The sequence below is a fragment of the Protobothrops mucrosquamatus genome, unplaced genomic scaffold (assembly GCF_001527695.2).
Source record: "Protobothrops mucrosquamatus isolate PMUCROS unplaced genomic scaffold, P.Mucros_1.0 scaffold1298, whole genome shotgun sequence".
NCBI classification, from domain to species: domain Eukaryota; kingdom Metazoa; phylum Chordata; class Lepidosauria; order Squamata; family Viperidae; genus Protobothrops; species Protobothrops mucrosquamatus.
Window position 1 is genome coordinate 155990 of NW_015387500.1, and position 16616 is coordinate 172605.

The window sequence follows — 16616 nt, forward strand, 5'->3', positions numbered from 1 at the left end:
CGGTAATCTTTCCCCTCTCCTCCATTGGATGTTTTATTTATAAGACTTGACATGTTCACCCATAATGGAACAAGAGTTTTCAATTTTCCATGCTCTTCTCTCTCTACACCCACCCACACGCCCCCCCACCCCCCCACACACATATATATATATATGTATATTAATCTCATGCATAGATAGATTACTACACTGTGGGGTTAACTGTAAGTGCAGAGAAATCCTTGGATGTAATTTGATTCTCAATGATTGCTGTCGTGTCCTGGTATCGGAGTGTGAGGCCGTTTGTGTTTATACAGATAACAGCAAAAAAAAAAAAAAAAACACGTCTGAGACACTCCTGTGTGTTCCCAAGTAGTGAAAACTGTATGCTCTGGCATCAAAACGTTGTGAAGCCAATGTTGGATTTTGCAGTAATACGTTTCCAGGTAATAAAAAAAAAATCCTCCACTATACCATTGGTCGCACAGTGTGTCTTGTTGTGAGTTGTCTCGAGAGGCGGGTTCTCCAAACGCTGATGCCATCCAGCACAGCCACCCTTCCCCTCCTATCCTGTACTTGTGAATGCCTGGACCTTAACTAATAAACAGGGGAGGGGAGAAGTTGTCCAGCTTTTATGAACCAGGTCAGTCAGAAATCTCAGAGCTGGGGAACCTTGGTTAGTTTTAGTCTTAAATATAGTGGGACATTAATAGATTGTGTCATTCCAGCCCACTGGGTTAATTTGGAGTGGGTGGTATTGAACAAACCCAGCAATTGGAGTAAATCCTTAGTAGGACTAACTAGGTTCTGAAAATCAATCTAGGAAATAAAAACCCCACGAAGGCTTAGCTTCCAGCCTCTTCTAATACTTTTAATGTGGGATCCTTAGTGCTCTCTGAGCTTGGTGGTTTTCTTGCAGATGTTTCATTACCCAACTAGGTAACATCAGTACTAGAAGGGAGTGGAGAGTATGCTTTCTATTTATACACAAGTGACTTGTACGGTCAGTGTCAGTACAGGTAGGGCAAGCCAGTTGTATATAAAGGGCTGGGTCTCAACCCATGAAGTCTAACTTGGAAAACGGGGGGGGGGGGGGTTGAATTACAAGAAATAAATGCCTCTCTTGCTTACTTCAGTGCTAAGAACAGTGTGGAGAATACAGTATTTTGCTTTTTTTTTTCACCTTTTGCTTACTACAACAAAAATAATCAGATCTGGTTTTCTTTCTGCATACTTGTGCAGGAATTTTTCTGGTGGACGAGGTGGAAAGGAGGCGTGGAGATCCTTCAGGAAAAAATGTAGCACTTCATAAGGCTTATATAAGTCCGTTGGGTATAGTGGTGAAGGCACCAGGTTACAAACCAGGAGACTATGAATTCTAGTCCTGCCTTAGGCATGAAAGCTGACTGGGTGACTTTGGGCCAATCACCAGGTGATGGCGAGTCCCCCAGTAAGGCTAGCCACGCAGCCCCCCAAAGGAGGAATCGAATCCCTGCATTATGTATATTGTTGGTATTGCCCAGATTTTCAGGTCACGGACAACCCAGTGACTCATTCCCGGTTTTCCCTCAGCTTTGCAAGCTTCACAGATGGAAATAGATTGAGCACCATCCTCCACTGGCCAAAGAAACACTTTTGGAGGACGGGGACTGCAGCTTATTATTTATTCCTTCATCCCATTTCTGTCCCATCCTGCCCATCTCAGTGACTCTTCGCCTTTGTCCATTTAAGAAAAAGGCACAGGCAGAGGGATCTGCAGGAGGACAAAAAAAAAGAAGAAGCTCTGAACGAACCTTCCAGTTTTTATTTTACACCAGAGAATGTCTGCTGCAGAGAGTGAGTCAGCCCTGCAGAGAAGAAGGGGAGGGGAGGAGAAAGGGGGAACAAAGCAGCAGCGAGAAAGAGAAATAAAACCTCATCCACGAGGCCACCTAATTGCTTGGGAAGAAAACTTAAAAATTAGTCTTTTCTCCTGGATAGTTGTTGGTCTTTTAACTCCCTGGTCTTTCAGGGAGTTAAATCCCAGATCCACATGGGACACAATTCACAAGATTTACCCATGTGGGGAAACAGGACATATTCTAATGCATTTCTCCACATTCCCGCTACCTGCAAAGTATTTTAGGCCAGGAAGGACGTATCAAGTGATAGTCAGCCTTGCTTTCATACAGCCTTTCTGCTCCACTCCTCTGTCTGTAGATCTAGTTCCGTGTTTTGATGTGGCTTTTGCGGAAGTGGGGTGTGTTTTCCAACGTTTGCTCATTCTGGGACGCCCATTCTTGGTCTGGGATGTGAGAAAGCCCCCGAGGCCAGGGCAAAAAAAGACCAAAAAATGGAATCAACAGTCTCTTATCAGTAGACATCCAGAGCTGTTCCTTGTTGCTGAATGATTCACGTTGGGCCTCGTGACTTGGAGTCAGGCCAAGAGATTGGCTTGTGTGATCTCCTGATCTGCCTGTCCTAGCTGGAAGGAAGGCAAGGATGTATTTGCAAACAGGCTGGGTGGATTAGCATAAAGCAAAGAGCAACCCTGCGCTTTTTACTTTTGGAAAATAGGGAAGAATCCTGAGGCAAGAGAGAGAGATCCCCTTTCTGCTTTTCTTCCAGCATCTCTTGGCCCAAGTATGTTTTTCCTCTGAAGATGGCGAGTCTAAGCAGAACAGCGAACGATAATAAAAGCGAACGATAATAAATCATTATCCCAACAACCCTTTCAAGCAAATCTAAGAAGGGTTCTGGGGATTTTCCTGTTTTGCTTTGCAAGAAACGGAGATGGATTGGTGTGGTTTCATTTCCCCCAAAGTGCTCAGTTGGAAGCAAAAGAAAAAAAACAACGAAGGGAAATGTTGCCATGAGGCTCTAAACCCAATTAGCATGCTACTTGGTTTGCAGCTTCTCCCTGAGTCAGCCGTGGCTCCTGTCCTTGCTGCCTTCGTCACAAGGATGTCAGAAGCGTTGATTAATATGCTGGTCTACCGTTAGGAAACCCTTTGAGGATGGAGACCGAGCTCTTCTCAAGCAACCCAGAGCAATTGTTTTTGCTGGTTATTTCATACTGCTGCAGTGGGGAACTCTGGCATGTATTATTATTCTGTTATGTGCCCTTGATGCTCCTTCAAAAAACCCCTGCAAAATCTGTCTTGAGACGGAGCTGCCTGACATTAAAATGGACATACGGTCCTGAAGAATAAATTAAGGTGTTGTTAAACCCACACGGCTGTGTGTTCTCTCTATCTTTTCCTTTCTCTCCCAAACGTAAGTCTAGTTTCATAACCACTAAATTGATTTATCCACGTTTCATGTTTTACTTCTGCATTATTTATCCACCACGGGGAGGGAAGAAGTGAAATGGATAGGTGTACTTCAAACAGCATTTTAGGGTTCTCCGGGCTGTGCATGCACATGCTGGACTCAATCACCGTGAAACAACACAAAACAAGATAGTTTCATGTAGTTGACATGCCACACTACACTGAGCGTTATAAATGCCCACATTTAGATTCCAAGATATTTGGGCTGAATTCATCCTTCCTATTAAGAAATACTGCAGTCTCACTAATGTTGGGTTAGTATGATGTGTGAACACGTCTGTAAAGATTTAGTGTTCTCTGAATCAAGACATGATATATGATGTATAAAACAGCATCACTTTGAAAAAAAACATCATTTTCAGTACCTATTCTGCACTTTAATTGCTAGGAATAGATTCTTAACGGACAGAAACAATGACAGTAAAAGCACCGCAATCTGTTTCTACACATGCACGTTGCATAATGTATTACATATTACAGGATTCCAAATTAAAAGAAGCTCTCTCCTTACACAGTTTAGGAGGAACTCAAAAAACTATTTATTTACCACTGCTGTTTTTGTACTTCATTACGATTTCAGCCACTGAGGATCCAATTGATTGCCAGGGGATAGAAATGCAACCGATAACTTAACATCCCTACGTAAAATGTTTTTATGGATTTTTAAATTACAGCTTAAAATCTAACCAATATTATTGGGAAGGAAATGGGTGACGCATACATTTTCTAAGTAAGGATGTGAATAAATCGATAAGACCTGCAGACTGACAGCTGCATCTGGGACAAGATGCAAAGAACATCAGAAGCATGTTGGCTTTTGACATTCATTGTCTTTGAACCAGTTCCTAATTGTTCTTCCACTTTTTCTCCCATCTCAAGGATTGGAGAGCATGAAGGCAGATGACCATAAGCATTTATGCCTATGGGCCTCGCTCAAAACAAAAAAACCAACAGCTCTTCTTATGAGTGTTATTTTATTAAAATATAACCTGGCCCCCATCCAAAGCTGAACATCATCAGTAAAAAAAGAACACGCTATGTTTGAATCACATATTTAACCTGGTTCCTAGATTAACCTAGGACAGGGGTGTCCAACCTTGGCAACTTTTAAGACCTATGGACTTCAACTCCCAGAATTCCCTGGCCAGCACAAAACTGCCCTACTTGGGTGTCTATGGAGATTTTCAAAAACAACCCCCCCCAATGATGCAACTCACCAAAAAGCGTAATGACAAGAATGATGGGAAAGTAAAGAAAAAACACAAAAACCACACAACAAAATAGCCCAAAAGGAAACCACAAAAACCCCTGTCCTAGGTTAATGGGTTAATCTAGGAAGCAGGTTAAATATGTGATGCGAACATAGCTTGTTCTCTTACTGATGATGTTCGGCTTTGGATGGGGGCCAGGTTATAACCACAAAAACGATGGGAAAGCCTTGAATAAAAACACAGAATGCAGGTAGTCCTCAACGTACGACCATAATTGAGCTCAAAATTTCCCTGGCTAAGTGAGACAGTTGTGAAGCGAATTTTGCCCCATTTTACGACCTTTCTTGCCACTGCAGTTGTTAGTAACAGGGTTGTTAAGTGAATCTGGCTTCCCCCTTGACTTTGCTTGTCAGAAGGTCGCAAAAGGGGATCACGTGACACCCCGGGACACTGCAACCGTCATAAATATGAGTCAAGTTTCTAAGGACCTGAATGTAAATCAGGTGATCATGAGGATGCTGCAACGGTCATAAGTGTGAAAACCGGTCCTTAGCCACTTTTTTTTCCAGTGCCGTTGTAACTTGGAACAGTCACTAAATGAACGGTTGTAAAGCCGAGGACTACCTGTAACCCAAAACGTTAAACACACACACACATATACACAAAATCATTTAAAACCCATTATAATCCGCAGAAGAGGCTCCCCTCGCAAGGCCACCGTCTTGCAGGCTCCACACATAGCGATGCCATCCTAGATGATGGGGCGTGTAGTCCACCGCCCGCGCCTGGGCGCATCGCATCGCTTCCCGGGGCGCTCCGCATCGCTACGACCTCACCAAGATGGCGGCGGCCGGCAAAGCCGCTCCTCCCCCCTCCTCTTCCCTTCCCATCATGGCGGCTCCTCGCCGCCGCTCACGTGACCCTCCTGAGAGGGAGAGCGGGCCCCACCCTCCTTGCCCATCACGTGACCGGGACCGGGAGACTTGCAGGCAGCCCCGACGGAGCGAAGTTGGCACCGGGCGGGGAAAAGGCTCGGCGGGCGCCGGGTAAGTCCCGGGGCGGCTTCTGGTCGGGCGGGGTCAGCGGTCGGCTGCTCCTCTCTTCCCCCGGAGAAGGCTTCCCAGCGCCCGGGGGAGCTTCCGCTGCCTCTCCGGCTGGCTTTGGGGCACCGGCGGGTGGGGTGGGGTGGGGTGCGGCGCGGGCTGCTCCCTCTGCAATGATGGACAGGAGGTTTCAGTGCCCCCCCAACCCCCCCGTGGACAGGATCCCAGATGGACCCTGGGTGGATCGCTGGGGGGGGGAGTTCTGGAGAGCGGGCTGGCCAAAGGAAAGGCGGTCAGATGGGTTTAAAAATGGCAAATCCAATCAGTCAAAATGATTGATTGATTGATTGATTGATTGGGTTTGCCATCAGGTCGTTTTTGATTCCTAGCCGCCACCACGAAAGAGAAGCCGCCAGGTGGGGTGGCGGAGGTGATTTTTGCAAGATTTTGCCCTCCTAAACTGCAGGGAGATTGCGGCACTAAGTTTGCTGGAAAAGCCGGGGAGGGAGGGGGGGGAAGTTGCAGCAAGAACAAATCCTTTTAATTTGGACCCTCCGGTACGGCAATTTATGTGGGATGGGGGGGAGAGAGGCTGAGCACCAGCTTTGGGGATCTCTTTCATGAGCCACCAACGGTGCTCTGCATTGTGCCTAGAAAAGGGAACAGCTTCACGTGTCTTTTGCTCTTGAGGTGCTGGTAAAAATACTCTCCTTGGTACAGAGGGAACCCTAAAACCGAAATCTGGGTTGCGGGTCAGTGTAATTTTATAATATAATTAGTTTTTCTAGGATTAGGAATAAGGTGGGGTTGGGATTAGGGTTAGGGTTTCTTTTAAATAACATTCTCAATATTTAGTAAACAGCATAATGTCTGGGTTCATGTATTTAAAAAAAAACAATGATATACAATATAATTAATCGCTCGATGGTCGTCTTCTTGCTAATATATATTCAAAGTGACATATCACATTCCTTTCTCTCTAACTCGTTTTTTCTAGCCATTGATAAAAATTATTCCATGTTCTAAAATACATTGAGTCTTTTTTATCCTTAAAGTCAATCTGTCCATTTCTGCACACACTAAAATTTTCTTAATTCTTCTTCAGTTGGTAAATTTTTATTTTTCCAATGTTAGGCAAATACAATTCCTGCTGCAGTTAGTACATGTAGAATTAAATATATACAGTCTTTCTCATAATTTGCTCCTATTATTTCTAACAAAAATAATTGTGGCTTAAAGTCTATTTGTTTTTTAGTCATTTTCTCCATAAGTGTATTTTTAACCAAACTCTTTTTGCTCTAGGGCATGTCCACCAGATATGGTAATAAGTACCTGGTCTGTGTTTGCATTTCCAACACTTGTTTGAAGTATTTTTAAACATTTTTTGCTAATCTCATTGGTGTCATATGCCATCTGTAAAACATTTTATATAAGTTTTCTTTATATGCCACTGCTTTCGTTAATTTAGCATTTGTTTCCCATAACTTTTGCCAGTTTTCTAATTCTATATTATATCCAAAGTAGTAGTAGTAGTAGTAGTAGTAGTAGTAGTAGTAGTAGTAATAATAATAATAATAATAATAATAATAATAATAATAATAATTAATAATAATAATAATAATAATAATAATAATATGAGATCCTTGGAGGGAGAGGGAGAATCACTTTTTCCATTATTGTATTCCATTATTTCCACACGTTTGCCAGCACACGGAAATCAGTTTCTGCCTTCCAAGTTCTTGCTGCAATCTGTAAGAAAGCTATCAACTCATTATGTTTCAAGGTACAGTTCACTGCCTTGAGTATTCAATAAAAAATTGAATAATTAAATAAAATAAGATGCAAAGGGGCTTCAATAGATCATGTTCCCATATTGCTTTTAACCCATTCAACAGTTTTGTTTTCTGATTCAGTAAATCATGACTAAACAAATCAAGGCTTACATAATAGATGAATAAATATGGCTTAAATATGGCTTCCTTCATGTTCTCTCCATGCTGTTTCTGATAGTTGCCTCACACGTGTGCCTGAAGGATGCCATGCCATAAATCCACTGTGGATGCACCAATCCTTCAATTTACCAACTGCCGGATTTTAAAGGATCATGTCCTGCAAAGGTGAGGACTTTATTTTAGTCTTCCATCTTGTTCTAATGGTTTAGATCAGGGGTAGGCAACCTTGGCTCTTTTATGACTCATGGACTTCAACTCCCAGAAGGGAAAAAGTGGAGATCAGACAACTTCATAAGTCAAGAGAAGGCTCCCTTAAAAGCCAGCACCCACTAGCCCTCTCTTTCATCACCTGTTTACTATCAATAAAACTTGATAGAACCAAACTCTCTGGATGAAGAATAAAACTCTCTTCACTGCAGAATAAATTATAGATAGGATTCCAGCAGAGAACTGCCTTTGGTCGATTGGCCAAAGGAGAGATCAAGTGGAACTTTTATCTAAGAAGTGGGTGACTAGCTGATTCTGTTTTCAGAGAGGATCTATGGGTAAGAGCCGGGAAGATCTTAAACCCAGAGAAGGTGTTCTTTGATGAGAAAAAGTCTGCAGATATCCAACTGGACTGCAAAGGCAGCATCCTGGCACCGGGCTTCATTGATGTACAAATCAACGGTAAGGGATCGCAACTACTGCTGCAAACCAAAGGCCCCAATCCAAGTGATGCAGAAATTGTCAAGCACGGGAAATCGGGAAATCCAGGCAGTTCAAATAAATATATAGGTTTATCGTGCGTTAAAGCTCTCTACAAGAATCTGAATTACTAACAGTCAAAGCTAATTGGCGGTAAATAAGAGTCAACAGAATTCGAGGTGGGCTGGACTTAGATGATAGATAGATAGATAGATAGATAGAGAGAGAGAGAGACAGACAGACAGACAGACAGACAGACAGACAGACAGACAGACAGACAGACAGACAGACAGACAGACAGATAATCAAGTACTGGAAATCAGGAGTCCAGGAAGTTCAAATGAATATATAGGTTTATTGCAGTCTTAAGCTCTACAAGAATCTGAACTACTAACAGTCAAAGCAAATTGGCGGTAAATAAAAGTCAATAAAATTCAAGGTGGGCTGGATTTAGATGATAGGTAGATATAGATATAGTTAGATAATCAAGTACTGGAAATCAGGAGTCCAGGAAGTTCAAGTGAATATATAGGTTTATAGCAATCTTAAGCTCTACAAGAATCTCAGCTACTAACAGTCAAAGCAAATTGGGGGTAGATAAGAGTAAACAGAATTCAAGGTGGGCTGGATTTAGATCTCTTGTGAGCACAAAGGGACTCCAGACTGATGATGCGTTTGACCCCTCCCTTGGGCTCAGCCTGGTCATCCCCTACAGAAATATCTGCTTGCATATTTTATTTGCTTGGACCATGTTGGAATCTGAGTCTTCATGGCCTTGCTGTAAAATGGGATCGCAAAGAAAGACAGTGAGATGTATTTGTTAAATGTATTTGCCACTCATCTCACTACAAGGTGACATCTCCCCGGGAGGTGTTTACGATCAACAACTACCAACAGCTCTAAACAACTTGGTTAATGGAAGATACAGTTCAACCTATTAGCAAGGAAGCAATCTGAGGATTATGCTGTAACCAGCCTCAATCAGAATGGATAGAGAAAGGACAATTCCATTTCCAAAGATACTTTGCCATTGGGAACCAAAGATAAGTTAATCCCTCCATCTGCGGAGTATATTATCCAGGTGTATAACCATGATTTGCACAGAGGCAAGCCACTGGATAACCTAAATAGCAAGGATGGGCGTCTCCTTCTGTCTTCTCAGGAGGTTTCGGAGTAGATTTTTCCCTGGCTACAGATGATGTGCAAGCAGGAATTTCACTGGTTGCCCAGAAGATACTGTCCAGCGGAGTGACTTCATTTTGCCCAACCATGGTCACCTCACCATCCTCGGTTTATCACAAGGTGAGGAGATCCAAAGCTGTAACATGGCTTGTTTTGATTTGAGGGATTGTGTAAACCTGGCCTCTATATTATAGTTGGTCAACCAAGGTGGATGGTTTCGATGGCGGCATGAAGTTAGCTGGTTGGGAGAAAAACAGAACAAGTGTTGTATGCAACACATTGAGCACCTGGAGAAAACATGACGTCTAACTCTGTCTGGTAAAGAATTAATTTTAGATTAGCCAGGAAATCCAGATCAAGCAATGGCTTTATGTGATGTAAGTCCAGTCACTAAATCAGATCATTATTCTACTGCATTAATTGCATATGGACAACCTATCAGAACCTGTTGGATTTCTGTTTCCTGTCGTCTGTTTGGGGTTGCAGAAATGAGCCTCTATGAGCCAACTAGAATAGAAATAATTACAGAAATAATCAGAGATCTGGGTTTAGCAAGCTGAATATGGACTTGATTCATACAACGCCCTGCACCACAATGGAGCTTGGTTTTTTTTTCTCAATGTCTCCTCTCCTAATAGGTTCTGCCTCAGATCCGTGTACAAAATGGAGGACCTCATGGAGCTGGTGTCCTAGGTGAATAAAAGCCATTCATCTTTAATAGTTGTATCTTTTGATGAGGTAAGAAAGATAAAAGATCCTTTGCACCTTTCTCTAATCTGGTGCCTTTCTGAGGTGGGGTCAGCACCTTCAAGAACTCTAGACCAGGGGTAGGCAACCTTGACTCTTTTATGACTCGTGGACTTCAACTCCCAGAATTCCTGAGCCAGCATGGGGAAAACTTTGGCCCCTTCATGACTCGTGGACTTCAACTCCCAGAATTCCTGAGCCAACATGGCTCAGCTTGGAAACCTTTCCCTTTCCCCTCAGCATGGCTGACTTAGGAATTTTGGGAGTTGAAGTCCACGAGTCATAAAAGAGCCAAGGTTGCCTACCCGTGCTCTAGACCATCATGGCTAAGGGCCTGGAATTTTGAAAATTTGCTACAGATCTTCACTTCAGTTGGAGTTTGTCGTAGGTCTCCTGCCCCCATATTATACCCTTCAGTGGTCCGACTGTCCATAAACGATTGCCTCACCTTGTTTCAGAGCTTTGGATGTCTTTCTCCTTTGGCAGGGATTCATCTGGAGGGTCCATTCATCAGCAAAGAGAAGAAGGGGGCTCACCCGGAAAATTACCTCCGTACTTTTGAGTCGGGAGCCTTTCTGGATTTGCTTGCCATGTACGGGAGCCTGGACTGTGTCCGGATTATCACCTTAGCACCTGAGATGAAACGTAGCAGTGAAGTGATCCGGGAGCTGACCAAGAGAGGCATCTGCGTATCATTGGGTAAACGTTGTCCCTGGGGGCTGATAGCCAAATCTGGTCCTAGGTCAGTGATGGTGAACCTTTTAGAGACCGAGTGCCCCAAACCCAACCCCTGCCCCCGCTCCGCCTCCCATCCTGCCTGCTCTGCCCCTGCCTGCCCCGCCCGCCCGCAGGGCCACGCACCGCCTCCATGGCCCGCCACAGCAGACCGCCCAGGTAGCCCTGCAGCACCATGGCAGCCACGCCCACACCCCGCAGCATCATCTGCATGCTATGGAGCGCGAGGGCGGAGTCTTGCCTCTGCTGTCCGGCTATGTCCTTGGCTGCACTGCTCCATGTGTGCCGCGCCCGGGGGTGATTCTCCTCCCGGGGGGCTGCTGGTGAGGAAAAGGCCCCAAAGGAACATGATGTAGAGTTCTCTCCATTTTTTTCTAGGACACTCTGTGGCTAATCTATCTCAGGCTGAGGAGGCTGTTTGTCAGGGAGCTACCTTCATTACTCACCTCTTCAATGCCATGTTACCTGTGAGTAGTACCTAGGCAAGTTTCCATTTCCAGCATCCTAACCGAGTGTTTGTCAGTTACTTTTTTCAGCGCTGTTGTAACTTCAATCGGCTGCTAAACAAATGGTTTGTAAATTGAGGACTGTCGTGACTGAATTTATTCCTGGGGTTTGGAAAAGCCACTGTTCCACAGAATTCTGGGTTGTGATTTCTCCTCTGAGGAGACTGCCCAGGTCGTATGGTAATAATAATAATAATAATAATAATAATAATAATAATAATAATAATAATAATAATAACAACAACAACAACAACAACAACAACAACAACAACAACAACAACAACAAAATGCCAAATCCAGTCTGAACATCTGGCTGACTGTGCGATGATCCATAATAATAATAATAATAATAATAATAATAATAATAATAATAATAATAATAATAATAATAATAATAATAATAATAATAAAAAAGTTGGGAGGGACCTTGGAGGTCATCTAGTCCAACCCCCTGCTCAGGCAGGAAACCCTATACCATTTTAAACAGATGATTGTCCAATCTCGTCTTAAAAACCTCCCGTTTTGGAGCACCCACAACCTCTGGAGGTAAGCTGTTCTACTGATTAATTGTTCTCACTGTCAGGACGTTTCTTCTTAGTTCTAGATTGCTTCTCTTCTTGATCAGTTTCCATCCCTTGTTTCCTGTCCTGCCTTCAGGGGCTTTGGAGAATAGCTTGACCGCCTCTTCTTTAGGGCAGCCCCTGAGATACTGGAACGCTGCTATCATGTCACCCCTCGTCCTTCTCTTCATTAAACTAGACATAACCAATTCCAGTCTAGCCAAGAAATGGAACAGTAGGTTTTGTAGTCCTTCTCCCTAATCCATGGACTTAACTGCCTTGTGTCCTAACATTCCTTGTGCAGTTCCACCATCGAGACCCCGGGATCGTGGGGCTTCTCACAAGCGACAAGATCCCTCCCAATCAGCAAGTGTTTTACGGCATGATCTCAGATGGGATCCACACGAATCCTGCCGCTCTGCGAATCGCACACCGGGCTCACCCTCAAGGTCTGTCTCCACAAGGAAGACCCTTCCCCCTGAGATGAGAAGGGGCATCTTTTTAGTCAGCTTGGTCCGCTGTTGGGAGGGTTTTGGTAAAAAAAGATGGAGGACGCCAAAGAGAGAGTACAGTTCAGTTCACTTAAAGTAAGCCATGGTTTGTTTTAACATTGGTTTGAAGACACTTAATAATAATAAAGTTGGAAGGGACCTTGGAGGTCATCTAGTCCAACCCCCTGCTCAGGCAGGAAACCCTATACCATCACACTTAATGTGATCACATTTACATATTTCACATAAGCTGCAAATGATTGGGTCCATTCATTGGGGTGCCTGAAAACCAGATTAAACCATATGTTGGCAACACTGAAGTGATTTTCAGGTGGAATTAAGAGGTCCAAAATTATCCCTCCTTAGGTTTGGTCCTGGTGACAGATGCCATCCCAGCAATGGGACTTCCCCCTGGCAGACACACTCTGGGCCAGCTGGTGGTAGAGGTAGAAGGTGCAAAATCCTACATTGCAGGTAAGGGCACTCCTAGGCTGAAATCTCAGTTAGCCGCTCAAATAGGCGGATGGGCTGATTTTTCCCTAAGCTCTTCCCCAAAACCCAGAAGGGTCTTGTGAGAACCTGTGAGATGCACTATAGTTCCCATCATCCCCTATCCAACTGTCTTTGCATGTAAAGCTGATCATCTTCCTCCTCCTCCTCCTCCTCCTCCTCCTCCTCCTCCTCCTCCTCCTCCTCTCTTTCCAGGTACTAAAATACTGAGTGGAAGCATCTCCACGATGGACACCTGTGTCCGACATTTCAGGGAAGCCACTGGTAAGGAGAATCTGGCTTTGCCATCTCCTGGGGAGCCAGATCTGCTGAGGATTTATTTGTAAACCCCCCTTCTCACCCCCCCCAAAAGGTGGCCCTTGTAACGACTCAGTGTCAGGTGCGAAAGATCAGGTCCACAAGTGAAGGTTCAACTCCCACACAGGAATTCCCTGGTTGGGGAATTTTAGGATTGAAGTCCACACATCTTCAAATCCCCAGCGTTGAGAAGCACTGGCCTAGACACACTGTCAGTCATAGATTCTCCTGCCTGTTCAGAAGGGATATAGAATGGACAAGGGTTTCATCGTTTAAGTGAAGAACTCTTGATGCTAACTAAGAAACAACTCCCATTTCTGTTTTGCAGCTTGTTCATTAGAAACAGCCCTGGAGGCTGCCTCTCTCCACCCTGCTCAGCTCTTAAAAATCGAGGACCAAAAGGGAACCTTGAATTATGACACCGACGCAGGTATTTTGGCTCTTGTAAGGATTGAATTTGGATCACACTGTTTCCAGTTCAGCATGGAATCCATTGAGAATCCTGTCAGATCGGCTGAGCTGAAAATAAAGGGCTGGGCTAAAGTCACCCAGAGACCTTCTGGGGCTGAAGGGTGATTGGATCTCGTTCGCCCTGGTTCTGGTCCAGCAATACCTTCATCACTACTTCAGAGGTTGGGAATCCACACCACAAATCTCTTATCCTATTGTTCTACCTTCCATCCTTTAGATCAAGGGTAGGCAACCTTGGCTCTTTTATGACTCGTGGACTTCAACTCCCAGAATTCCTGAGCCAGCATGGCTCAGCTTGGAAACCTCTCCCTTTCCCTTCAGCATGGCTGGCTCAGGAATTCTGGGAGTTGAAGTCCACGAGTCATAAAAGAGCCAAGGTTGCCTACCCCTGCTTTAGATGTTAGGTGTGTTGCAAGGATTGCAACCTCCCTGCCTGTGGTATTCATGGAATTATCTCCCTGGAGAGGCCCATCTGCCTCATCCTTCTCTGCTGAATGAAGAATTATGGGAGGTGTAGTTGAACCGATTGTGTGAATTTCAGTTGGCGTTGGCTGTGGAGATTCTCAGTCACCCAGGTCATAGTTATCCTAAAGGTGCTTTTTCACGAGGCGATTGGACTTTCTTGTTTTTCTTTGAAGACGTTTCGTTTCTCATCCAAGAAGCTTCTTCAGCCCTGACTTCCCCACCATCCAGTCAGAGCTGAAGAAGCTTCTTGGATGAGAAGCAAAACGTCTTCAAAGAAAAACAAGAAAGTCCAGTCGCCTCATGAAAAAGCATGTTTGGGATAGTTAGGTCCATCTCTCCTATATCGCAGGGCCTGAAATTCCTACGGTAGCAACCAAGCTTGGGATGAGAGGCATCATTTTGTTTTTCCTACAGATTTTGTGCTGCTGGATGAGAGTCTTCATGTACGGGCCACTTATATTGCCGGCGAAGAGGTCTGGAAACAAGGCAACTTCACCCTCTGAAACTGCATTGCTGGACGGGCAATGCTTCAGACTGAAGGCAGAGGAGGGCCTGGAGTGACCCATAGCTCCATTTTTTCCCTAAAGCTTTCTGGTTTGCCTCATTTTTCTCCATAGATTCTCTTCAAAAGGTGCTGCTTAAACTGTAGCATTGGCTGCCCTCCTTTCTGTGGAGGATGATAAAACTTTTCTTCTCGACTTGATCCCACAGACACAAACTCCTTCCGGAGCTTGACAGGGACTTTTCTCGCTGTAAATCAAGAGACTTACTGTTACTGGGGAACAGCAGCCCCTTTTTCCCCCAGAGTGCTTCATTCTTTGACTTTCAGTGCAGCCTCTTTAATATTTGGATGAAGCTTTGGGAAGGAGGCATCTGCTTTGGTCCCACTTAAAGCTAACTCTATACAATGCTGCTACATTGACTGGATTTGCCTAAGCAGCTGGTCTAAAAATCTGGGGTGACATTGAACCCCAAGGTAATGTGCATCCCGCAAAAAATGATTTGCTTGACAGCCTGGGAGCCATTTCTGATTACAACTGCTGAAATCTGTAGTATGGTTTTATTTCATTTTCAGCTGAAAAGGTCAAGAATACAGAATAAGTTGAAAGGGACTTAGGAGGTCTTCAAGTCCGCAGGAGGCCTTATTTAATGAAGAGAAGGACGAGGGGTGACATGTTCCAATATCTCGGGGGCTGCCACAAAGAAGAGGGAGTCAAGCTGTTCTCCAAAGCACCTGAAGGCAGGACAAGAAACAACAGATGGAAACTAACCAAAGAGAGAAGCAACCTAGAACTAAGGAGAAATTTCCTGTCAGAACAATTAATCAGTGGAACAACCTGCTTCCAGAAGCTGTGAATGCTCTAACACTGAAAGTTTTGAAGAAGAGACTGGACAGCCGTTTGTCTGAAATGGTATAGGGTTTCCTGCCTGAGCAGGGGTTGGACTAGAAGACCTCCAAGGTTCCTTCCAACATCATCATCATCATCATCATCATCATCATCATTTTGCAAAGTGGGTTTTTTTGGCCTCGTTGCATTACATTTTTTTTTCTTTTTGACATGCTGTGAATTTAAATTTTCAGGCATTGTGATTCCAGCCATGTAGCAATTTCATCTGATTCTTTATTTTGGAAATGTTTTTTAAAAGCATATCTTTTATAAAGGGTAATAAAATGTTCAGTCCACAGCTGATGTGTTGTTTCTCCAGCAGAGGGAGATTGTGGTGGATGTTCACTTTCAACAAATCTTTTTGCTGGGATGATTGATCGATTATGTGCCATCAAGTCATTTTTGACTCCTAACAACCACATAGGTAGCTTTCCTACTGGATGATCAGTGTCTGATCTAGTCCTTCAGGGCTTCCAACAATGCCTAATCCCTAGTGTAACTGAGCGCATCCCCCTTGCTGCTGACCCTCTCCTTCACTTTCCTTCCACCTTTATTATTATTATTATTATTATAATTTAATTTATATACCGCCCTTCTCCCGCAGGACTCAGGGCGGTGCACAGCGTATTAAAAACAGTACAAATACAAAACATAAAACTACAAACCCCTATAAAACCAGATTAAAAAACCGAATATTAGAAGCTGTGTTTCTATTTAAAATTCCCAGCATTAGAGGAAAAAACAAAGAAGAAAAATTCCCCCACTGGATCATTTATGACAGACGTGAATGCAAAACTCTACCACCCTTTCACAAGTTAAGAAAAAATGACTGGTACGGAAAAAACAACTCTTCAAAGCGTTTGCTTCCAGATTTTTGGGAGACAGCTTGGGTGCTTTAGGCAAAACCTTCCCAGGCTGGCGAGAAGAATAGGAATTGTAGTCCAAACCCTCTGAAGTCCCATTCCAAGTCTTCTTTACAGATTCTTTTGAGTGGGACAATCAGCCAATCAGAGGGAGGAACGGCTTCCAGGCGGAACTGAATTTTCCGAGCTCCGGAGCGAGCGGGGGAAGCGGTCCAGCG

At 44.1% G+C, this 16616-nt stretch overlaps 1 protein-coding gene across 1 annotated transcript; it reads left to right on the forward strand.

The window, feature by feature from the left end:
- Positions 1 to 7568: 7568 nt before the first annotated feature.
- On the forward strand, positions 7569 to 15213 carry AMDHD2 (amidohydrolase domain containing 2). Its single transcript, XM_015821298.1, has 11 exons — positions 7569 to 7661; positions 8029 to 8165; positions 9346 to 9485; positions 10004 to 10058; positions 10599 to 10811; positions 11226 to 11314; positions 12218 to 12362; positions 12771 to 12878; positions 13110 to 13178; positions 13540 to 13641; positions 14562 to 15213. Exons 1-11 carry the CDS (start codon positions 7579 to 7581, stop codon positions 14648 to 14650), a joined length of 1230 nt encoding a protein of 409 aa, XP_015676784.1. The 5' UTR covers positions 7569 to 7578; the 3' UTR covers positions 14651 to 15213.
- Positions 15214 to 16616: the final 1403 nt, after the last annotated feature.